The sequence below is a fragment of the Zosterops lateralis genome, assembly GCF_965231275.1.
Source record: "Zosterops lateralis genome assembly, chromosome: 2".
NCBI lineage: Eukaryota > Metazoa > Chordata > Aves > Passeriformes > Zosteropidae > Zosterops > Zosterops lateralis.
In genome coordinates this window covers 112,662,076-112,687,320 of record NC_139763.1, presented here as the reverse complement: position 1 = coordinate 112,687,320, position 25,245 = coordinate 112,662,076, and the positions used below count along the sequence as shown (strand labels likewise).

General features: G+C 39.4%; 1 protein-coding gene across 2 annotated transcripts in view; it reads left to right on the top strand.

The window, feature by feature from the left end:
- The first annotated feature begins 11,785 nt into the window (after positions 1 to 11,785).
- The window catches only part of LOC310906444 (SAM domain-containing protein SAMSN-1-like), a 35,020-nt gene continuing 21,560 nt past the window's right edge, over positions 11,786 to 25,245 (top strand). Inside the window, exon 1 of one of the 2 annotated variants that reach the window (XM_083855744.1) lies at positions 11,786 to 11,990. In XM_083855744.1, the coding sequence (XP_083711870.1) occupies positions 11,934 to 11,990 (57 nt within the window). In that variant the 5' untranslated portion in view covers positions 11,786 to 11,933. The remainder of the gene's footprint in view (positions 11,991 to 25,245) is intronic. The other variant, XM_083855743.1, reaches the window with a different exon arrangement.

Below are 25,245 nucleotides of genomic sequence, written 5' to 3'. Positions count from 1 at the left end.
GCAAACAGGGTGGAGTGTTCTTCTCCAGCAAAATGTGCTCCCAAGCTGAAAGTTGTATTTGCACTGCCCAGAGAATTGCTGTGGGAAGATTTCTGCTCCATTTCAGCCAGCAGTTTCTGCTGCACACCAGAATGCTGTGGGCTTTAATGGACTTTCTGACTGCTCAATTTTCTTAAGCAATTTGATGGTTTTCTGCAGTTTTTCCTTTCTTCTTTCTGTTGAGAGACACCTGAACATGCCTTAGAAGAGCTTTCTCAACTGCATTTTGAATCCTCATTTGGCACAAATACAGCACTAAAAAGAATGCCTGGAAATCCCCAAATGGCTTTTCTGAGACACCAATTTTCAGCTGCTCGGTCACTCTGTCAGTAATAAGTGATCCTTTTAAACGCTACGGCTCTTGTTCCTATTTCAGTGACAAGGTAGGAAGCCAGATCCTCACCAAGTATAAATCTATTTTCTATGGATGTTAGAGAGTCCTGCTCAGCTGTAGCCAAGCTGAGACCCAAAGTCTTTGCCCAGGGAAGAGATAAAGGGCACCTGGAAGACAGTAAACAAAACCAATCCCAACTGTGATATGCGTGTTCAGGAGACAAGCTGTGGCTAAGACACGAAAACAGGATTTGTTTCCTAAGATATGAAACTGTCCCCAGCTGCTTCTCTGTCATCTTGTCATATCTTCATTTACATGGCCCTTAACAGGTTTCCTGTTGCTGTTTATAACATTCTAGATAATTTCAGTGGTTACTCTGCTCTCCTCATGGGTCCACAAGCTCAGCCCTTCTCCCTCTGTATTCAGCACCTCTCTTGAAAGGTAAAGAGACAGATAGAAACACATCTATGCTCCCCAGACTGCAGACATGGGATATCCAGGAACTGATAGACAAAAAGGAACAGTACTACTAAGGAATTCATTTTTTCCCTGTTCAAACCCCATTCCAGAACCTTGTTAAAACTTAGTTTGAATTTTAAGATTTATGAGTGGGCAGGGATTGAGATTTGTGCAAATCTGTTGTAGTAAAGTGCTGGTGACATTTGAATGGCTTTGTTTATAAATCGATGAGAAGCCAAGAGCCACAACTAAATTTTCAGTGTTTACTTTTCCTGGAAATGTGAAGAAAAATACAGACTCAGAAGAAAAAGATACAAATGCTAGTGAACTTTGGAGCACTCATTTTCTTGATGCTTCAGAGTCTGTAGAGTTTTACTTTTTCTGCTGTCACAGGGACCTTTATTCAAGAAACAGTTACAGCAACAAGCTGATAAACATTATAGAGCTTCCTTCAGTCAAACATAAAAAATGGGAAAAAATCACCTCTTAAAGTGCAAGGATTCGTCTCTCAAGCTTTTTGCTGGGCAGACAGGAAACTGGGAGGGTGTCCAGCCTCTCTAAAGATGCACCATTGCACTGTGCTGATAGCAAATATCTGCCACTACCATTCCACTTCTTACAGTGATTTTTGCTATTTCTTGCATAGTAATGTGAAAAATTTGGTGTCCTCATCTGTGATGACTTTGACCATGCAGTCTTAAAGCAGGTTTTAAAAAACATGAAAAATCTGATGCTCTTATTCTTCACTATGGTAACTCTTGTCCTATTTTTTATTTTTAATACCTGACTAGAATTTTCATAGCTCTATAGGGAATGATATAATATTTTCCATTAATCTGAGAGCCATGTGTGCCTAAATCTACCAAAAATCTTCCCAAACCTTTTCTGTCACAAACTTCTGTGTTTTGTGAAGTTGGGTTAAAAGTACTTGCTAGTATATATGAAGCAGAATTATAATGACGTTACTTTATTTGCACTAAAAGATTTTTTAGAATAGCACATTTTTAATATCATTACAGATAACATTGCAATTCACCTCTGCAGATTTCATGGGTTTGCTTCTGACATGGCTGCTGGGTCCTGCAGAGCTACAGTCAGAGAAAGAAATGAAAGATTTTGGATTACTCTCATGAAAGTAGTATGAAGGGCAATATGATATTTGAAATTTCAGAAAAAACTGTGCACTTTGTAGACTTATTATTTGTAAATGGCATATGAATTCTCAGTAGAAAAAGAAGAGAGCTACCTGCTTCATGAAACATGATTAAGAGTCAAAATATAATTAAGCTAAGTGAAGTTGCTGGTAACAAACTGTCTGGTGAAAGGATGACTTCCTGCTAGCCTACTTTAGAGTTGCCAAAATGATGCACTTTTGCATACTGAAGGAAATAGATTGCATTGCCTGTCTGATGCTTTATTTACCTACTCTGTGACAATATCATCCTTATGTGGATCTGCTGTCAGCCCAGTATAAAAGACATTCTTCTTCTTGTTGTTATATATATATATATATATATATATATATATATATATATATATATATTTAAGGCTATCATTTCTTGCCATACACCATACAAAGGAAAAAAATCCACATTACTCTGTTTGATCAGTGCTCCTACTGAATGAATCAGCTAATACAGGCTGTGTTTTCATGCTGTGTTAATCTGCTGGTGCTGGCAGGGACATTTTGACCAATGAAACCATCAGGGAACTTTTAAAATTGTTACAGTGCAATTTATCTCCTCACACAAAGTAATGAAGTTTTACTTCTTTATAGATTCACTTTTGAAACCTAAATATTTTCCAGAATTTGTGCTTGTTGAGTTGGTTGCAAGCTTCCCATTTGTAGCCAAAATGTTGAATCTCCACTGTGCTTGCAGTAGCTCAGTGCACTTCTCATTTGTGCTCATCTTCATGCAGGAGAACGAGCAAGCTTAGCTTCTGATTTCCTCAGAATCCCTGATGAAACTATAATTAAAGTGCTACCCACCAGGCTAATTACGTAAGGATTTTGAGGCTTTGGTAAGGAAGGCACGACTGAAGACGACTCAAGGATCCTTACTGACCTTAGGTAACAAGAACAGCCAAGTGGTGGCTAGTGTGCACACCACTGTGCCTGATACGCCTTGTCTTCTCCTCCAGCTGATTCAAATGGCTCTTCTTTTGGGAACACCAGTTTTCTGGAAGTTCTGAGACGGCTGATTATGTTTGCTTACTTCTTTTGTGAGTGTAGATTAAGCTTGTTATTCTCTTTGCTAAGTAATTTTTGTCTACTTTAAACTCCTCCCTAAAGCCTATTTGTGAAATAAGCATTTCAATAATCAGAAGAAATTAGTTCTGTTTTCATCTCCCTCACACAGAAGTGAAAGGAAAGCCACATGATATCAGTGCTCAGCAATGACAGAAATGGAAGAGTGAGGATTTGCAGTGCCAGAAAGGTACGAAGGTTTCCAGGGCTGCAGCATTATTATAATGAATATGTTTCAAAGCCCTTTAAAAGAAGCACTTCTGTTGTGACATTCTCCAAAAGCAGGACATGTCTTGCATAACTCCAAACTTGTTTTTAGAAACTGAAAATTTAATGTGAAAACTGTGTGTTCATCCAACTTGGAAAAAATACTTGTGGGTGAAATTAACAAGAAAGAGGTCTGAAAAATAAGACTGGAATTGAAACAATGAAGACAGAGTGGACACAGCTGTAATTCTGCTATTTAAATATTTTCAGATATATATGCAGCTCATTGGAAGACAAAGATCAGGGCTTTTCATAAAATAAATGGCCAGTGATTTGTATCTGATTATTCACTTTATTTTGAAAAGAATTCTCCTATGGTAATGAAATTTCTGGACCGTTTTTCTGTAGATATTTAATTGATTGAAGAATTTCACCTTCCCCAATACTTAAGGAAAGCCAACTGGAAACTTGAAAATAACTTAATTTTTTGCTGGAAGTGTTTACACTCCATCCATTTGAAGAAATCTGGCTGAATAATTTTTGCAAAAGAACCAAATTAATTAGGTTAAATGACATGAAACTTCTTGCTCACTTCTACTTTCAACTTATCTTTGATAGCATAGGACAAGAAATGATGGCAAACAGTGTGTGGGAGGTAGGAAAATCAAGAGTTCAAATAGTTTAAGATCATGAGACAGAAACTTTTGCAGATATATCTTGAGGGTTTCTATAATTAGTTCCATATTGTGTAAGTGTTTTAATACCTAGATTTCCTTCTTCACATTTATGCTTTGAAATAATTCCCCTAAAAATTATGGCGGGATAGTATTCAGATTTTCCAGTCTGAAAGACATGAAATCAAATTCCCCAAACTTTGCTTGAATCTATATTTGCTCAAATTCTCTGCACATCTAACCACAGGGTCATACCCTGAGAATTACTCGCAGTCAATTATCAATTGCAAAGTAAATAACTTTTAACACAACTTCTTAGTGCTTCCCTGAACTAGAAGGGCAAAATAAATCCTCACCCCAGTTCCTTACAGCAGCATAACCTCTTTAAACCCATGAATGATAATCCAGTGATTAAGGATGTGGATAATGCAGATTCAACTCCCTTCACCACTACAGATAACTTGTGTGAAATCAGGCAAATCACTTCACTTGTCTGCCTTGGGCTTCATTTGCAAAACGGGGATAGAGTGATCTTGCATCAGATGGTTGTTGCACGAGCAAGGATAGACATTCCAACTTGTGTCCCAGAAGGGCAGCAGTTCAAACAGTTTATTTGCAAGCTCTGACACTGTCATTCAGATTCATAGTTTGTACTAAACTAGACAGACATTCAGTAGAGAAAATGTGGTAAATGTTAAATCTGTCTTATTAAAACTGCACCATGAAGCACACACATGTAGGGGTGAGAATCAGGTATCACAGATAGCAATAATTCTGCCTTGGCTTCAAAAGTTTGTTTTTTTCTTCTAATGAGTTTGGGTGTGTATGGCACATAAATGTGCTGATATTTTAGGGGTTACGGTATTATTCTTTTGACCTCTAGAGGTGTTTGAACCCAAAGATATTTCAAAGGTTCTTGTGAACTTTCCCCTCACAAACCAGAGGAGCATAAAATTAAAGTTCCTCTCCACCAATTACAAAAAATATATTTAAAAAACCCAAAAACTTGTTGTAAACTAGGAGGCCTAAATTTAGCTTTGAAGGTTTCCTCCTAGAGTGAGAATCCTCTCCAGTTTGCTGTCTGTAGCTCAGTAGAACTTCTAGCAGATCATGGAGCTATTTCCAGGAAAGGTTTTGTTGCCTTTTCATCAGCTTCTGCTTTCTGTTGCAGCAGTAAGGCAAAGGAAACAGAAACCACGCAAAATTGTACATGTGATAGAAGAAAAAAGTACCACATAGATGAGAATAGATGGTTAAAAAAATGTTGTCTAGCAAAGAGGTATGCAAGGTATGAGTCAAAGGCTCATACAATTTATGGGAAGTGAGAGGGGAAGGGGTCTGATAATAGAATGAAAAAAGGTAAAGGTTGGTGGAAGGAATGTCAAATAAAAGGGGGATATTTGTGAAGAGGCAAAGCATTTTAGTCTCTACAAAGCACAGTTTTGGAGGCAGCATTCCATTTCCATTCCCTTGTCTACCCAAAGACAAGTTACTGACACATAAGTAATTACCTTAAATATACTGAGCACTATGTCTGTCCCTGTGAGTGCCTTTAGCCCACAGCCCGAGATAAAGATGTTATCTCAAACCCTTAATGAAACAAATTTATGTGACTGTGCTTCACTTCATCTTGTTGATGGGCTGAAAGCAGGTCCCCACCCTGTCAGCAAGGCTCAGCTGGGCTGGGGCAGCTCAGTCAGTCGTGACCATTCAGCCACAGCCTGGAGCATCCCATGAAATCCTGACTGAGGCAAGAGGGGCACTACCCATGGCCAGCACAGGGTGCAACAATCACCTGGCCAGTCCTCAGTGCCAAAATCCAGCAGGAAAAACATCTCCTCTTCTTTGTCAGGGAGCTCAAAGTGGCTATAGGTTGCCCACCCTCCCTCACTCCTGCCCTGGAACAAGCAGCTGATGGATCCAGGTCACTTCCCACACCTGCCAGACAAGCACAGGGCATAAGCCAGGCCACCCTACACTGAGCTCCAGACCTGGAAGTAAGAGCAAATCAGCCTCTCAAGTCTCACTCCCGGTGTGTGTGATTTGGCAGGTATGCTGATGGAGCACACATCCTGCCAGATTTTGAAGGTATTGCCATTAATGTTAGCAGATGAATTAAATGTTGCTACTGGAAGCCCACAGGTCTGATACAGAGCATGGGCAGGAGAGGAGGAAAAGGAAGATTAAGGTTGCAAATAATCACATTTTCTCAATGATGAAGACTCTTTGTGTTTCTGCTGGCTATCAGTCAGGTATCACATCAATTAAATGAGTAGAAATATATTTTTAAAACCAATTACAAATCTTGTCCCTCTCTGTCACTTCCAAATTATGATTTTCACCATACTAAAGGAAAAAGGGAGAACAACGTTTCCCTCTAGAGTTGGTATGAAATCCAAGCCTTTCAAGTGGATGAATGAGCAGTGTGCTGTGTTATTCCTTCTCCTGTTAGCCTTTGCAGTCCTAACGCTGTGATGGCACAGCAATGTGACACTCTGACACCAGTGAAGAAATTCAGCAGGAGATGTTTACTGGGAAAAGATGGTTCAAACTGCAGAGTTTTCTGACAGCAGGCTGGCATTAAAGTTAATCAGAATTTACTTCTGTTGGTCTTGATTCTAATCAGAGATAGGCTGGCAGACATCATGTACATACCTTGAAAAAATCCGCTGCTGCACTGTCAGTGCTGCTGTGTTAAGCTAGTCTTATAAATACCAAATGAAGCCTGTCATGTTTTGTGTATGAGATTAAAACAGAGAGCCTAAATTTATTTTTATATCAGTTTCCTTTATTGAAAATCTCATATCTGAGCTTTTTTAATAGATATACAAGGCAAGCATCACTATTTATCTGTAAATGCATTTCTGGGAGGCTGAGTTTCAGCTGGGTGACTATAAAACAAGTCAAACAAACCTGCAAATTCCGTGGGATAAAATGCCCTTGTAGCTGATTAATAATCACAGCATTCACTAAGGGAGTCCACTGAGATGTTTTAGGTTGAAGACTGCAGTGTAGCCTTGATTTTAACATTCACTCTGAGAAACAGTGTGGCTGCTTCCCTGCACGTCTGGACTCACAGCAGCAGCAGCAGCATCCTGCCAGTTGCCTTCTGTTGTTCATCACAGGCTGTAACATGTTCTCTGCCTGCAGAGTACAGGAACTGTACAGGAAAACCACAAGTGACGCAGGTTTCTGCAGCAAATCGTTACACGGGTGCTGGGTAAGGCTGTGGCTTCTGCTTTACAAGACATCAACCTTGCTGACTTTGAGTTTTCTCATCTGGATTATAGAGACACAGCTTTGGCTCTCACCCTTCAAGCTAATAAGAAAGGGATTTGTTCAACAGGTGAAAGCCAATCTCCTTGAGAATCCTTATGCCACAGTAGTATACGTTTTTATTAGTGTTACTGCTACCCTGACGTAGTGTAGGTATGACTGATCTGTTCATCTACTGCTAATGCAAGAGAATGTGTTGGGATCAAAGCTTGAGAGAAGTTCCTGGTACTTCAATTTCCCTTCAGGCCAGGTGGTGCTGGGAACATGCCAAGGACACAGTCTGAGGCCCTGGCAATAAGACACTTTTTCTTACTTGTAGAGCATCAGCCACTCTTTTGGACCAGACACCTCTTTAAACTCTGGTACTGGTGTTTCTATGGCCTGTCCCTGCCATAATTCTTCATGACTCCACTGACCTTAAAGGCAAAGGATAAGCATAAAAGAAGGAGGAATCACAGTAACATTTTTTTCAGGAAGAGAAGGAAGACCAATAGTATGAGAGGCCAAAATCACATTTTCTGGGACCTGGCATGGTAAGGGTATTCCTACTGCTCTGCAATTGATGGTTGCTTAAAACAGATAAATTCTCACTCTTCGTGGTGTCTTACACCTTTTCATTTTATGTATGTCATTAAAAATCCACCCAAAGTAAATGATTTAGCAAAAATTAAGTTTTTGAAGCACAATTTTGGTGTTATTCACTTTGCTGCATAACCAGGTTTCATAAGAATTATACTTTGTATGGCATAGGAGTCTTCTTGATACAGGGTCAACACAGCCACAAAACTGTAAGCTTAAAATATTCTTTAATCATGTCCCATCTCTCTAAGACTCTTAGCTTCTCCATTTTCTACTCCTGATGAGAAAAGCACATGGGAGCCTATTCAATAGGAAACCATACACCTTGTTGTGTGAAGCCCCTAACTTATTTTAGAGCAGTTTTCAATACTAAGTTCTGGATGAGGGGTTTTCAGAGAAGGTGAGAGTCTTAAAGATGGAACTTTAGGCATCTTGTTCCATTCCCCAGCATCCCAGTGGAAAATCACAGCCTCGATCTTTGGCATTTAAATTAAAGTGAGTGTGTTGTTTAAATAGTTACAGCCCATCCTTCAATTTATGTCTTTTTCATGGATTCTTGTCAAGGGACAGAGGACTTGGCTTCACTTTTCCACACTTTTTCTTTTTAGTTTCTGAAGGGTCTTTGCTTACGGAGAGAGCTCTGCGAGGCTTAGTAGACTGTAGCTGTGGCTGGCTCAAATCAGACCAGGAGAGGGAAGTATCTAGCTAAATTCTGGCCCATAATTAATACATTTGAGGAAATTGTGTTCTGCTCATGAACATTCCTTGAGGAAATAAAGATTAAATTTGTTGAGTAAATTATTCACTGCAAATTATTCACTCAGCTTCACTTGCTATTCTGAGATTTCTGCAATATCTAAGTGAGTTAGATGGCAGGGGGAGATGCATGGCCAGAAAATCACAGGCTGAAGGCAGGATTCCTTTCTTGTTCAAAATATGTCTTCTTTTAATTAAAATAAACAGATAAGAAACTCTGGGCTTGTTTAGTGTTAGGGAAAGCAATGCAGAGCCCCAAGGTTGGAGTCTCCAGTTAAACTTGGACCAGTTTTGTCTGATGGACAGTAAAAAACTAGTTACTAATACAAAGAAAGCCTCATTTCATTTGCTTTTTGACAGGAGGCCAGTGTGCTAAGCCCTTCAATCTACTTCACAAGCCCTACTTTCTAGTTTTATCAGAATAATCAAACATGGAAAGGACGAGTTTACTCTTGCAGTTTAGTCTGGAAGTGATCTCTCCTCTCAGAGAAGGTAACTGGATGGGGCCTCTGAGGGAATATGATACCATGTGGGAGGGCGGCACATAAAGCACTTGAACATCCAGGAACATTCATCACAGTCCATTCATTAAAAGTGAGTAATGATAATAATAAGCTATAAGGGATGTTGCCTTTTATAAATATAATGACGGTGAGAATCATTCTCATGGGGTCATCTTAATTATTTTTAAGTGGATAGCCTTTTTGCCCATACGACTTTCCAGATAAAAGAGTCACATTGCCTGGTTGTTTCAGGAGAGAGGAGTCAGTCCAAGCCCCATAAAAATCACCTGAAAAACTTCTATTGATTTCACTGGAATTTGGATCAGATTCAAAGCCCAGCAAGGAAATGAAAAAAGTTACATGCAGTCATGTCCAACAGAAAACTAAGTATAAGAATTTTTCTTCTAATTTTACACAGGTACTCATTCCCCTTTGAAAAATTACCTTTAAATGCAGAGGATATAAGCACCCAGCTTATTATTAATTTTTAATTCAAAAGAGCTCCTTTCGAAACTTAATAGTTAACTAAATTAAATTAACTAAATGCTTTATATGTTTGATTTTCTTCCCTTTGTTACTTTTTAAAACTGGTGGGTCAACCTTCCAAGGGCAAGAACATAATCAGGTCAGCCTTCAAGCTGCTATAATTTTTCTGATATGTGGATGAGGAAAGGAAATAGATATGGGTGGGTACTATATCTCTTGAAATAGCCTCTTTCTTCCTGTTTAACAATAAATATTCTACAGAAAGGAAGCTCATATATTACTCTTCAGCTGAATTCCCATTTTATTAATCATGAAGATTTTAACAGTGGCCTGAGACAGGAAATCACAGTCTAATGATCAGCAGAGTCTGATTTAATCCTCACATTTGGATCAGATTAAAAATAAAACCAATATACTGCAATGTAAATCTATGGAGATAAGAATCAAGTTTAATTACTATTAAACATATATACAGTTTTTGTAACAACTTATGGCCCTGCTGAATTCCTGAGGCTGATTAAATATCCGTGGTAAAAAGTCCTTCTGCTTAGAAACTTAGTGATGTTTCAGGTGGTGTTTTCAAATGTAGGGAAAAAATACCTCTGAGTTAACCGTTATTAATTAATTATTATTATTAATAATCTCAATTATTAAGAACTCTGACGGATATGTTCTTTTCAATACTAAAACCCTCACACTAAACTTTGGTTTAAATTACTGTTTTAATTAAAATGTGAAGTGAAGCATCATGGGCTAAGGTTCAAAACATATTCCACTGCAACCCACAAACCTAGAGAGTTTTGGGCTATATTTGTCAGAATTTCAGTACCTTAACTGCAGTTCCTCCTCCATTTCTTACCAACCCCATCCTAGAAGTCCTGGAAAGGAAAACTTCATAATACCACCAGTGTATAATAATCATTCCTTCATCAGTCTCTGTTCACCCAGCTGCCCACCCACCAGAACCCAAAAAACCCTCCAAAACTTCTCTTAAACATTTAAAGAGAAGTCCAAATTGCAAACCAAAATGGGAATTCATCTGATGAGCATGTTTTATGCCTACTTGGAATATTCCTATGGCAGAAGAGAAAGAAGAGTATTTTTAGAAGAGTTTTTATTTATGCCAAAATTATGAGTTAAGGCTTCTTAGAATACATTTGCTTGGGAAAAAAATTGAAAAAAACCCCAAAATTTTAAGAAACCCAAACCAAACCCCGAAGTTTTTTTCTTGGCAGTTACTCATGAACCTTTATATTGCAACTTACTAAGTTATTTCTTTTACCTTTGTAGTAATCTTAAATTAATATTTAATTGAAGATTTGTGTGGAGAGCCTGAAAATTTGGGGTTTGAAACTGAGAATTTGCCTCCATTGCTCAGCAAAAAGTTGGGAACATTTAATAGTTTCAAGGTTTGTGGCCTATGATTCACAACAAGTAAGTTTTACTTAGGATGCTCAAGACTTGTTTTTTTCTCTAAGACAAAAAATTTCAAGCAAAATGGAGCAGGACTTTAAGCTGTTTTGACAGCACCACTTCCTTTAAACTTTTGGGCTGGTTTTCAAGAGGTTGTAGAGGACCTCTCCCATTTCCCTCTGCCATTTCCCTCTGCCATTTCCCTCTGCTTCTTTGTTTAAAGTCTTCTGCAAGACTTGCCTTTTCGCTCCGTGAACTTTTCAGCAAATCAAGGAAAATGGAGGAGTGGAAAGTGCTGTTTCAGGGAGTCCCAGTTCTGTGATGAATGGCAAAAAAAAATCCCCATGCAAAAGAAAAAGGTGGCTTTAGATAACTCCCTACTCCACCAAACAGCAACCTTTAATTTCATTGCTTTTATTGCCTTGTTGGAGAGCCAAGAGAGGGATGGAAAGTTAAGGGCCAGTTATACCTACAGCTTTGCTCACATCTGATCTCCAAAATATCTCTTGGTGCTCTGAATATCAGCACACCTTCTTCACATACAAGTTGCAGCACAGGTAGAAAGAAAGGTCCACTTAGTGCCATAAGGCTGAGAGGGAAAAATTTTGAGTGGAAAAAAAAAAAAAAAGGTTTTCTGATGTTGTCCAAAGTCTTGCTGAGGCCTGATGGTGACACAGATAAGATTTAAAGCATTTCTCACTTGGACCACTGCCCTAATTTTCAACGCCTCTCCTTGGTGCACCTCTTTCTTTTTTGTAGTTGTCACTTCCTCCCGTCCTTCCTCACCCCCTCCCCAAAGGAAGAATTCAGTTTACTCCCCAGGCAGATGTGTGAAGTCACATCCTGATAGAATAGGGAACTGCATAACCCATGTTCACGTCTGCAGTGCCCTCCCTTGCACTTAGTTTGGTCATCAATTCAGCGCAGTTGCACATCCAGTGGATTAACGTGAGTTAAACATGCTGAAGAGAAAACCATCTAATGCCTCTGATAAGGAGAAAAGTCAAAAGCCAAAGGTAAGAATGTCTCATCTTTGTCATCAATTAATAATAATGACAGGAATTCGTAACAATTTGTAATACGAGGGTTTCCTCTTAAATCTCAGCTTCGGGATTTTTTTATGTGCTTGCAAGTACCTCAGTGCTGTAATCTCAGGGATCTGTTTGCATATACTCACTTTATAATAGTAAAGATCCAATTCAAGGAATCATCATTGTGAAGCTGCTATAGCTGTACTAAAGAGTTCTGGTGCTGGACTTTGTCTGCTGTTTTATGCTCTGCACCAGTCTTTTAGCAGATTGGCACACAAAATCCTCTTTCTCTGTTCCATCTATGATAAACCAACGATGTCCCAGAAAGGAGTGTGAGATTCAGTGAAGAATTAGAAAAGCTATTAAATTTGTTCCTTATTTTAATAAATTTGCTTTTGCATCACCATAACCACAGGAGAAGAGGGTACTTGGCAATCAGTGCTTGTCATCTTAATTTCTTTGGGAATCATTAAAATACCAGCCTGAAAAAAATACTCGAAACAAAGTGACTTTGTGCTACACTGGACACTTTCCACAATCTGGAATTGTAAGAAAGGAAGTGAGAGTTTTGCAAGATGCATAAGGATGTGTCCCATGCTCTAAATTTATTTTCAGTGAATTTATTTGTATTTTTTATTTATATTCCACTGAGTGCAAAATGACCTCTGTGCATTGTATTGTACAAGTACTGTAGATATTATAAGGCTGCAGTGCAACAGCTACTGCTCAATTTGAGTACTTCGGTCTCCATTTCTGCTTCAGTTTATTGGTGCTGAAAATTTAACAAAGAGACTAGAAAAGCCTTTTAGTATTTCTCTGCTCTCAGCAACTGGTGTCTCCCAGTTTACAGATCCACCCTCTCATTGTTTGGGAATAGACCTCCCTTAGTGACTTCTGTGTCCTAAGAGATTACTGCAGACACTCTTTCAGCAAGGATGCCTTCTGGTTTTATACAGCATAGTATTTTGTGGATTGTGCTTGGAATTTTAGACTATGACTCACTATTAGTTAAAATAAATGGCTTCTTCCATGCATTTGAAGTGATTTGTATACCATTTTTCCTCATATTTCAATTTTCTTTAAAGCATTGCACTGGTTAGTTTGGTATGCATTTTTTTTTCTCATTAATTATACTGAGTTTTAATGGCAGGAAAGAATTATAACTAATATCTAATTACATTATCAATTAAGCAAGAAAAGACCATGAAAGACTCTGGGGATGGACTTTGTTTCCCTGTCTATAAAATATTTTCAAAAACCAGTTTTGGCCACATCTTTCTTCTAGAACAAGGCTTTCCTTAGCAATAGTCTGATTTTTATTTTTGAAGGCCCACTTTTGCACCGAGCTGTGTAAACTTTCTACAAGAAGAACACCCTTGAGTGTTCTGCTCTCAGAACATAGAACAGGAATCTTGGTTTGTTGTGGCATGTTTCGAAACTTGTCCAAGGGAAGCAGCGTAAATACTCCAGTTGCTTAATGCTGAGTTGGGCAAGATGGGACATGGGTCCTCACCCCTTGGAGAAGTTACAGGGTTTCACAAGTGACCTCTGTAGGTCATGTCCTGGCTGGCCCTGCTCTGTGCTGGCAACATTTGGTACCTCCTCGTGCTCACATGGCACAGCACCATTGCCACTGGGCACATCCTAGGCTACCTCACCTTGCCTTTGGGCCACTTAGACACCCCAGTGTCCCCAAGACACCCACACAGACCTGTGGGAGAACCATAAGGCCATAAGTTTTTCACTCAAAATGAAAAGATTTGCAGACTTGGACCCTCAAAGGGGACACCAAAAAGATCTTTCTATGTAATTGAATCTTTACCATGATGACTACTTGTCTTTATCACAATTATACTAATTTCTGTGCCTTAGAGTGTTTCAGCAATATTTTTTTAACCCTTTTGGTTTTATTACTTTCTAATGTGAAGAATAGTGGCATGAACATTCTGATAAAAATGAATGAATATCAAAAAAGGCTGGTGTTAAAGCCTTTCTAGAGGCAATTTGCTGTCCCTGTTGAAACCCCTCATGGTGGTGGGCAATTCAATGACCAATTCAAGAGTAATACAGGTTCAGTATCTCACTGTTCACTACGTGCAGTGCATTTACCTTATTTATTACAGTCGTGCTTAAGGGACTTCTGCAGATGTGTTGGATGCTGCATAGACAAAAATCTATTTTAACACTCTCAGTGTACTCTATGAAAACCTTGAATTACGCCACAAAAGAATAGTTTTACAGGGTTTTTTGTCACGCAGCAAGATTTCAGTAGTGCTGCAGCCATGCTAATAACTTCTTTGAATGTCTGGCAGCTTTTGCGTATTCATGGATATATGCATATAACTACTGAATGTATTTATATAAATAAACATTCATTTTTAGGTAAAAAGACATTGAAACCAGGTTAGGGAGAACTGGGAGAGAAATGAGAGAGAATTGCATTCAAAAGAGATACTGAAAGGATTCTGATCCTTTGCAAACATTTATCATTGTAGTTGCACATACTATTGTTCATTTATACCTTGTATAACAGCTGAGGAAGCTGAATTATAAAGGAAAAGTCCCTGCTTAAATAAAATACCTTGCTTAATGTTGAAGAAATTCAAGCAATTGAAGGGCTAAGTTCTTGACTCCAAGCCTATCTAATCTAACCTATCTGTCTATCCAGGACCTTAAATGACTTTCTACCACAACAGAAGCTGTGCATCTCCCATTCCTCCCTTCAGGGAGTCCTTACCTGCCCGCCTTTCATTTCTGCCAGATGAGACACGGCTTGGTTTACACGCTGTAGCAGCTCAGGGCTGCAGAATTATTTGTAGGCAGGTGAGGTCAGACAAAGCAGGTCTTGCACAAAGCCCTGAGGTCCCTGGCTGGAGTGGCTCACTGCAGGGACAGCATGTGCCTCCTGCATTCCTGGAGCACTGCAGAGCAGGAAAGCAACTGGGGCAAGGACTCGTGTTCCAGATATGTTTCAGCTATGGGTCTGTGCAGTCTGTCCCACCACCCCTCAGAGAGCTGGGGAGGAGGAGAGCAGCTCACTTGGAAGATGAGGGAAAGAGCCCTGAAATCGTCTGTATTTCAGCCTCTTTGAGCCTAATGATGTTATAGATGTCACTGCATCTGGGGAGTGTAACGAAGCAGATTTAGAATGATGGTGTTTAGAAAAAACACTCTAACAAATTATACAGGTTCTAGTCTTCTCTTTTGTACACCCTTCAGGCAGCACCGTGCACATTAAAGCACTTCGCAGCTATTCTGCATTCCACTTTGCACTGTTTTACACGTTTGCCCAGGTGCAAATAAATCTGTAAAACATCCCTGCATTGTCTTGCCCACTTGCCAGCACATGCAATGTGCTGGGCAGAACCTACTCCTTTCTCTCTCTCTCTGTCTCTCTTCCCAATTCCTCCGGACACAGCAAACTTGAGGACTGCCTGATGACTCTTGGCTTTACTTCAACATGAAGCAAAGACAACTTTGTGCCATTTTTTCTGGCTTGACTGAAGAAAGTCTTGTGTCATTACTCTACATGACAGTTGATCTATGTTTATGCTAAAGGTTTGAGACGTTTTCGTTTCCTTATTCTGCTTCCAAATGCACTTGGTGCTTTAAACTCATGCTTCTAGTGTGTAAGACAATTCAGGGTCAATGCCTCTACATTTTGTTCAGGCAAAAAGATGTCCAGGCTTCTAATTAAATCAATATTCGTTTACTTAGATGATAAACTATTATTTGTTTTCAGGGTTATGAGGAAAGACTGGCAAATCCAATGGGAGGGAACATTTTAATATGCAAATTTATTCCCTAGTACAATTTCATATCAGTAATTTTACTTTTTATAAGCTTAAAATGAAACTCTGACATTGCAGAAATCAATGCACATTTTTGCCATGGACCTGAGGCCAGAACTTCACCTTTTTATATATTCTTCACAGAAGGCATGATCCTGATTCTGACCTAAATGAATAAATTAGCTGTGATCCCATTGATTTGAGCAGGATTATCTGAGGAAAGTTTATCGCTTGCCTAAGTGTTTGGAGCCTGTAATGCAGACAGATGCTATAAGCAAGTTCTTTGGTGCCACGTTTTTCTCAGACGGTGCCTCGTGCCTCTCCGATGGGGAATACTTATTAAAGAAAAGAAAATAGAAAATAGGTACAGCAAACCCAAACACTAAAAATAATTTAAGACATAATTAGATCTTCTGTAGGACAAGATCTGCAGAGAAGAGATTGCTTGGTGTTAATGAATATTAACTAGGATTTACCCCTGAGTGGAGAAAGCTAAAGGTTTTAATTTTATTTCAAAGGTAAAGACTGCTAGAGTTATGAAGTTTTATATTCTTTTCTTTCCCCCTGAAATTTCATGTGCATAACAAATGAGCCACTGCTAATGTCACAGATGCTAATTTTCATGACCATGACTGAAGTGATGTTCATTCCCATTTGCATTTCATTCTAACAATGATGAGAGGTGATGAGTTGATGATAAGCTGTTTTCACCGTACTGCCCGCTGTGCAAATTTATGCTTATAGGCAAAGATGACACATAGTTCTGTCATTAAAGGGCTTTACTGCATTGCCTCTTGAAGAAAGACTGTTTGTCAAAATCTATTTGAACTCTGGTAAATAAGCAGGAACAGATGACATCTGGGAAGCATTTTAAGAACCTGGTTTATGGTGTAAATACCTGTGGGCCTTTAGTGGGAGAGTTCAGAGGAAGAAATAATGATACTTGTAAAAACCATGTGTGTGTAGATGGGGAAAGGAGGGATTGCAGGTGACAATTCAGAAGGTGTTTTCTATCTCCCCTAGGCTTCATAAAATACTGGAACAAGGTTAGAGTGAACCTTGGGTTATTTTCCTTGTGTGAGTGGGTGGTTCTACAATTGTATTACTACTCATCTTCTGCTATTTTTTGTGTCTTTATATTATCATCATGCATCTCAATCATCAGTTAATTATCCCTTTATTTTCAAGAGCAGCTCCAGAAAGTTGTGTTTTAACATATATGTTAACATATCTCTTCTAGAAAGCTATGGAAATTTGAGGAATTTTGTTTTCTTAGTAGGAAATAAAGGTCGAGTGTGTTTGTGGGGAAAGAACAGCCATGTCTCACCTGGCCCTTGGCAGGAGACTGATTAGGATGACCAGACTCCCCATTTTGATGCTCACATCAAGACTTAGTCTCATTGAGCATTCTCACAACTCTTGGCTAGCTTTTGTTACAAAGGAAAAATTATATCTGTGGCCCGTTCCAGTGCTGATGTATTTTATGTGTTCCCTTGATTAAAGCATTTTTTTTACATTTTCGTCAACTGTCACAGTCCTTATTTAATTTCTTGTTTTGTCCCTGTCTTGGTTTCCTTCACTAGCCATGCTTAAGTCCTTAAGAGCAGAATATTTTTAAAACAAGTGAGAGCAATCTTCTGAAGAGAATATTTACACATTAATATTCATTTTGCTTACAGTAACAAATCCAGGGGTTTGCTTGTTTTCTTAAGAAAGTTGGGAGCATTTCAAGAAGTCTGCCTGAACCACCTTATCCAGGCCTTTTTAGAAACCAGACCATCAGGCACAGCATTTATAACTGTGCTCTCTGATAAATAATATAGCACAACTACCAAGGTGACATAAATCAGCATTAGTTACCTCCTAATTCTTTAAGAGTTGTTTAAGAGCAATTGACTGACTTACTGTGTTTCTAGGAAAACCAAAATACCCCAACTTACACATTGGTCAGGATGTATGTCATTGCTGGGAAAAACGCAGTTACAATGTATGGACAGGACTGGCAGGGGATGTGGCCTACAGTTTCCTGTACTTCAGTATTTGTCTGGTAGTCTGTGTCATGGCATAAATTCACACAAAAGCTGCTTTAAAGCCATCACTTGGCAGCTGTACAAGCACTTTCTAGGTGGCTAAAAACTTTTCAGCCAGAAGAATCAACCTCTTGCTATGTGGGCAGAACCTGCTGGGAATACCCGCTCCTGAGAAGGGGAAAAAAGTCTTCTGGGTCTCTGTAATCACAATATCCCTTAAGCTTTCTCTTCTGAAAGGCTGCAACAAAGACAGCAGAGTTACTCCAGTTGTTAGAAAGAGTTACACTCTGTTCCACAAATTGGCAGTGTCAGTGGTTTTTCTCAACATTTGCTGCTTGGCACCAGGCTACAGATTATATAAGCTTTGAATATTTAGCATATCGTATATCCTTTAAACCATCCTAACGGAAAACTTTGTTTAATGAATCAGATAGATGTGTGTTGTATGTGTGTTGTTATTCCACAGGAAGATGAATGACCACTTATCTTTTTCCTAAGCGAAATCTCTTCTGTATTCCAGCTTACTCCTACCTTTGTCACTTTTTAAAAATTTTATTCCACTGACAGTGCTCCCAAAAGCATGTTCTTGCTATTTTTCTTCTTAAACTTGAGAGTGAAATTCCAGCCTGGGGAAAAGTTTGGAGACTTCTTCAGGGAAGCTGCTTCTTTGACTATGCATGATACATACCTTTCTGCCACTTTTCCTCTCCATACTTCCTTTGCTTTAGTCCATGGATACACAGAAATCTGGATAATAACTTCACCTGTACAGAATCTTAAGGCTGCTCAAGTGCCAGTCATAACATCTTCTGGCCCCTTTCTGGAAAGCTAAAGGTCAAGACCAAAGGATCTTCAATCTCATCACTCAGCACTGAAAAGTTTGCTCTGGCAAGAAGTTCTAGGGACCTTCTGTTTTGCACCCTTATGTCTTCTGGGAGGAGTTTTAGTCCTTTTCCTACACTTCTATGTCTTCATCTCTTTTATCACTTTCACAAGAGCAACCATGTAACCTAACACTGCAGAACTTGATTTCCATGAGGTACTGAATGGTCATTTCCTTGAGAACTTCAAGAAGCGAGAATTCCTCTACTTGTCCATGCTGGCCTCATCAGAAGGTGTGGTAGGTTTGCTGTTCTTCCAGGTGTGTTGAAGAACAAGTGGGCCATGAGTCCCTGAATGCTTGAGCACTTGGCTTTAGGTTTTTCTGCAGTGGTCATCGTGGCTTCTTCAGGGAGAAGATAAACACTAGAGGAGTTCTACTCCATGAGAAAACACAGTGCAGTTTCACGTCATCCCTCTACCATTATGCTTGACACAGAGACGGAGACGTGTCACTGACAGGCTGCAGCCATGAGATAAAGAAATCAGCTTCACTTAGTGACAGCACATCCAAAAGCAGATGTATGAAGAGTAGACAACACAGTGGCAGAGACAGCTGACTGAGCTCGCTTGGCTTCTCTGCTGCCTCCACCTGTGCTAAGGGGATGCTCAGCTCTACCGCTCCTGAACGGTTTCACTCTCCACAGCTGTGCTGTTTTGCTCTTACACTTCTGTCTCTCTACCTCCTCCTTTAAGATCAGATGTAAATTTCAAAAACCACTTCAAAAAGCTGGAAAGGGGACATGGTTCACTGATGGATGAGCCGCTCAGAACTTGTGGAGAGGATGCATGAAATGACTGATGATGATGGTAGAGCAGGCATCCAGCTCTAGCACAAGCATCAGGGTTCTTCTGATGTTTGCTATTGGCATGTTTACATTATTTTCTTCCTGCCTCTGTAATGGAGTTTGTATTTGCTTGACTAATATATCTTGGTAATTATGGTAAAATGTTTGAAAATGTCTTTGTGTTGGCGATTTTAGCCAGTATCAGAAGGAACGGGGCGAGGCAACATCTTCCTACCCTTTTGTGACAGCTTAAAATTATGTAGTTGTCACAGTTTCCTTTGCAGTGATACGGCTGATTTCAGTAGGATTTGAAGCATGTCCTTAAATCTGGGGTTCAAAGAACTCCTCAAAGCCTCAGTAGCAGCACCTCTCTGGTGAGTGTCTCTCCACTGTGTGTGGTTCTCGTGGAGGCTGCAGGAGCAGAGGAGGGGGGGATGCTCAGTCTCACTCTTCTCATGTGTCAGAATGAAAATACACTTCAGGCACCTGGTACCCTTGTTTTTCATGAAATGAAGCTGTAGTTTTCCACTGAGCTGTGATCACAATAACTCATGACACAGAGATAATCAAATGGAGAGAGGGAAATTGATGTGCCCTTACTGGTACCCTGGTGAGCTGTTGATTGTATTCATTCCTTTTCTGGAGTGACCTGAACAGAATCAGGATGATATCTTCAGATTCCTAGATTATTTTTTTCCTCAAATTAAAATTACAGAGCTTACACTACAAAGCAAACATGGAATGTAATCCATTATAACTTGTGCACTAAGAATTCTTACATGCTCCCAAATCATATGGAAACCCTGAGCTGGCAACCTTCTTTCAGCTTCCATACAAAACCAAAAGCTTGTTGAACTTACGAGTTAAAAACTTCAAGGAGCATATTTAGGATTCCCGGGCATAAATTGTGCAATCATGTCCAGTTTTTGAAGCCTGAGAAGCTGCAATGAAGTGCCACATGTGCTTTCTTCAGCTGGACAATAAAGATAACTTTGGCCTGTGTGTGACAATAAGCCAATGTTGAAACACAACCATTTGACAAGGGAGGATACAATCAAGAGAAAAAATGGTGACCCTAGTCTACATTTCAAAGGAGTCAGAAGTTAACCCACTGTAATGAGGGTAGTATTTTATTTCTTTGTTGGTTTTTTTGCTTTGTTTTCCAATATAAAAATAAATTAAATAAATGGACATATAGATTTGATGAAACACTCAAATTCACAGTGACCGATGATAGATACTGCACTGAATTTTGCTTCTCTACTGTAGTGCTTCTCCATTAAGGCAATTTCAGCTAATCTCACTATGGATTCATTAATCAAGTGTAGTCAGGATGTCTGAAGGGAGATAATGAGGGGGAAAAATGGCCTATTGTTTGGATCTTATTCTTCAGCTAATTATTTTATCATGCTCCGTAATATTTGTACCCCAATAAATAATTTCCAGTTGCAATTAATTATCATAACAGATGCCTAGGATATCTTTATTTACAAATTCAAAAATCATTCCATAAATAGATCAATTAATTTCGTGTTCTCTTTACATCACCTTCCTATACAGCATCAGTTAGCAGTGAAATGGAAACAATGTGGACCAGTGCATTTTAAAATTTCCTCCCTTTATCCAAAGATGCAAGCATCCATGGAGATAAAGTACCTAAACCCAGATCTTTTTCTCTAAGCACTAACATCCTGCAGTCTCAGCAGTCCTTAGTGTCTTCCAAAATTTCTCATTTAAAGTGCCCAAGAAAAGATTTGTTCATTTTTTACTTACTTTTTACTCATTTAGGATTACATACTGTATATCTGCCCCACATAAAGCTGTCACTATATTACTTTAAAGAAAAAAAAAAAAAAAAAAAAAAAAAAAAAAAAAAAAAAAGTTGAGGTTCTAAGAGCCTGGTGGGTTTGGAGACTGCTGAAGATGGGAATGTTTATAAGCTCTGTGATATTAACTGCAGCACTCAACCTCAGGTGACATAAAGCATGCAAAAAAGAACTTTCTGTCAGTTTTATTATTTCTAAAAAGGTTCCCCTTGAAAGAGAAGAGTGACCTTGCTCTGCTGAGCTGACATATGCCACTGAATTAATGGCTAGGTTTTGCTGTAGGGAAGCTTGCAGAAACATTACAACTCCAATAGCTGAATTTGCTGCGAACATTAATCAGGGGAACCAAGATGATGTATCAAACACTCATTTAAAAGTAATAAAAACCAACTCTCTTTCTTCCCCCCTCTCTCAAGTTTCTTAGAATTAACTTGTTATTGGTCATTACCTGTTGTCAAGGGTAAGACTGCAGTAGGGCAGTAAAACTCGTTCAGGGCTTTCTGAAGTTTGCTTACTCTTCAGAAAAAGAACAAACGAGCTTTTGGGACAGTCAGACTTGACCGTGGCTCAAAGGTTATTTTTTTAATCTTGTTTTCATCTGGAAGGTCGTTTGAAGGAACACCTTCCACTGAACAGTCACGCTCCCACCTCCTCTGCCAGAGCAGGCTGGTTGCCCCACCTGTGGGTGTGCTGACCAGGCGTGGGGTTCCTTGTAAAACTGAACCTTTGGGGCTGGATCTTCTCAGCTCCTCTTTGGCCAGAAGAATTTTTGTCTTCACTTAAAGCAAACATCCTTGTGAGTAATTTCTCCCACACAGGAAATCCAGCAAAAGCCTGCAAGGTCAGGACCTAGATAACACACAGCATTATTAAAATCATGCTGTATAAGTAAGCAGGGGAAAAACTTTAATTGAAGCTGCTAGGTGAATTGGTTTTAAAATGTGAGAATGCATCTGTGAACTCAGCTGGTTTGAAGAGGAGGAACTTGCAGGAGAGGAAAGATGTTGGTATTTAAGGGATTAAAGATCAAAGCCCTCAATGCTCACATAGTGTTTAACCAGCCTTTACTCAGGCGGTTCTCCCCTCTACTGCAGTGATGGTTTTGTGGAGGGTGGATTTCAAGGCTCATCCCTTGGTTTTTCTGCCCGTGTGCAAGTGAAGGGTAAAAAAAGGATAGCAGGGAGGTGGAAGAGCACATCATGCCAAATCCTTAACTGTCATTTTCATAGCTCCTCTGAGTTTGTCACACATCCTTAACCTTCTTTTAAAGTCATTTTCTTTTCATGGTTTTGTGTGCCACTGAAAGTCACTTTTAATTAAATGTCGTATAAATAATAAAGTCTTAATTACATAATTCTTGCAAATACCTGTATGCACACTCCCAGAATTGGACAGACTGCCACAAGAGCACTTGGAGTGACTTTTCTCACCAGGAACTGAGAGTGCTCTGCAGCAACTGGGCAGGAACAGCAGTGCTCAAAATTCAGGGTCAATGTGCATTTAAAGAAAGTGGAGTCAGATCTCTTCCCCCCTCTCCCTTGCACATTTTGCAATACTCACTTGCACAAAACTTTCCGAGTGTTAAGACTGGCCTTTACTAAATTGCTTCCTTATTTAGCCCCCCACAAAGTTGTTTAATCAACACAGCACATTTTTTTGCCAGATTAAACTGCCTCTTTGCTAAGGCATCCTACATAGCTGCCCCTTCCACGGGAAGCTTTCCAGACCTTTCCAACAATCCCACCCTGGCTTAACTTCAGGAACAGCAGCTCTGCCCTTGCTCTCAGCTGCCCCAGTGCCTGCCCAGGGCAGGGTGCCCCTTGAAAGCACTGAAGACTGGGTTTCCAGTGGTGACTCTGACTGGGTTACTGGGAACTCCGTGCCCCCTGTCAGCAGGGATTTAGGCTTGGGAGACAGAGGCTGGTACCAGTTAGAGGCACTGATAAAACAGCTGCTTAGTGTTTACTTTGGAGAGCTCAGTTTGTTCACCTGGAGGAGTGCTAGGTATGATTAACTAATTTTTTTTTTTTTTAATTCAGCTTTGCTTTTCCACTGTTAAAATTGGGGTGTTTGATGTGAGGCGCCATGGTGGCAGTGCTGTTCAAAGTCCACTCTGCTCCCCTCTCTCCCCCACCTCATGCAGCTGCTGAACACCAGGCCACGATAACAACCAGTCTTTTATAGAGTCATTTTTAAGCCAGTTAAAAATGCCATTTCAGTAGATTGCTCTATTTGAGTTAGCAGGAACAAGCTGTATCTTTTTTTATTGCTTTTGACTGGTGAAGTGCAAGGTTTAGGCTGTGTTTCATGTGGGCTATAAAGTTATATTAATGTGTTGGTTAGTGGTCAGAAGTTCTGTATGTGTAACTAATGTGTAAATAGGAAAAATTCCCTGTGGCAGAGAGGTCATGATGTTTTCTCCTTTGTTGCTTCCCTTACCTTTTGGAGAGTTCCTTAATTTTTTAAGCAAATTCTCCTTTTTTTTATACAAAAACGAGGATTTTTTTTGGTGGTGTTTGGTTTATGTGTTTGGGTTTTTTTCCACAGAACATCCAAAAAGCTATAAATTGCTATCTTGCCATCTGGAAAAGTAGGAGACAATTCTTTTGATTATCTATGAATTAAGATAAGCTAGCACAGTGGAAATATTCATCCCTACTTGGTAACTTTTTCATTCTCAGAGTGGTTTCCTTCTGAAGGGACTAGACCCATCAGAAATTAGAACAAATGAATCAAATGCTGATCTCCACTTATCTCCATCAATCAGAGCAGCAAGAACAGGCTGTTCTCCTGAGGACTGCTGTGTCTGCTTTCAAAAAAGAGGGAAGAAGACAAGTGTCTGTGGCAGGCAAGGAAATTGAGCAACATGCTGAGCTCCCTTTTTATTACTTCCAGTGTCCAGATTTGCTCCTATACACGGTTTGGGTAGTCTAAGGATGAATGGAAGATAAAAATTAAAATGCATGGAGGAATTTGAAGAGATTTTCTTGTGTGAGAGGGTCAGTACAAAGCCTGTGACCCGTGTGGGACTTAAAAGATATTTTGAATAGGACTTGAAGCAAAAATATAATAGGCCAGAATTTCTGACAGCAGGCAACCAGACTGCTGAGCAGTGTGAATTGTCCAAAGAAAAATATGGGATGAATATCTCCTGTAATGATTATTTAGCAGGAAAACTGCAGTCAGTTTTGGCTCAAAGGTTGTTTTTAGACATAGGGAAGCTCTGACTAATTTGTCACAGACAAGAACTTACTTCTCCTATGATATGCTCTCCAAGGGAAGGATGTTTTATAACAGAAAGACATGGATTGCAGAACCTGTTGTTGTCTTACTATTTGCATACCATACCATATTATTTTCTAGGGTAAATGATAGGCTATTTACAGACAAACCAGACAATCAGCTGCAGACTGTCCAAATTAAAATAAACAACAATTACATAGCGCTTATCCCTTTAAAAGGATTATTTAAAGTTCCTGGATTTCAGGGAATAAATTATATAGGAGAAGATGGAAGAAATTTTTCAAATACTTAAGAGTATCTTTGATATTTTCTATTATGTTAGTTTGGAATGCTGAACAGGAAGAGATGAAAATTAATGCATTGATTTATAGAAATTATTTGATCAGTCCTTGTGCAGGAAAACACAGTTGGTTCTCCATGTGCCCGTGCCTCCGTTAGATTTTACTGAGCAAATTTGTATTTGCTTAACATATCCCTGGGTAGCTCTTGCATGAATTGAGCCAGAAAAACCACTTAACTTTATAGGATGCTGAATCCTGGTATCAAAAGTCAATAGCGTATTTTCTCTTAGTAGCTTTGCATTTACTTTAAAAGCTTCCCTTCACCTGGAAATAAGGGCCTGTCCATATCTTCACAAAGTAGGTGTTCCCTGACACTAATGCAGTGACTGACACTACTGAAAG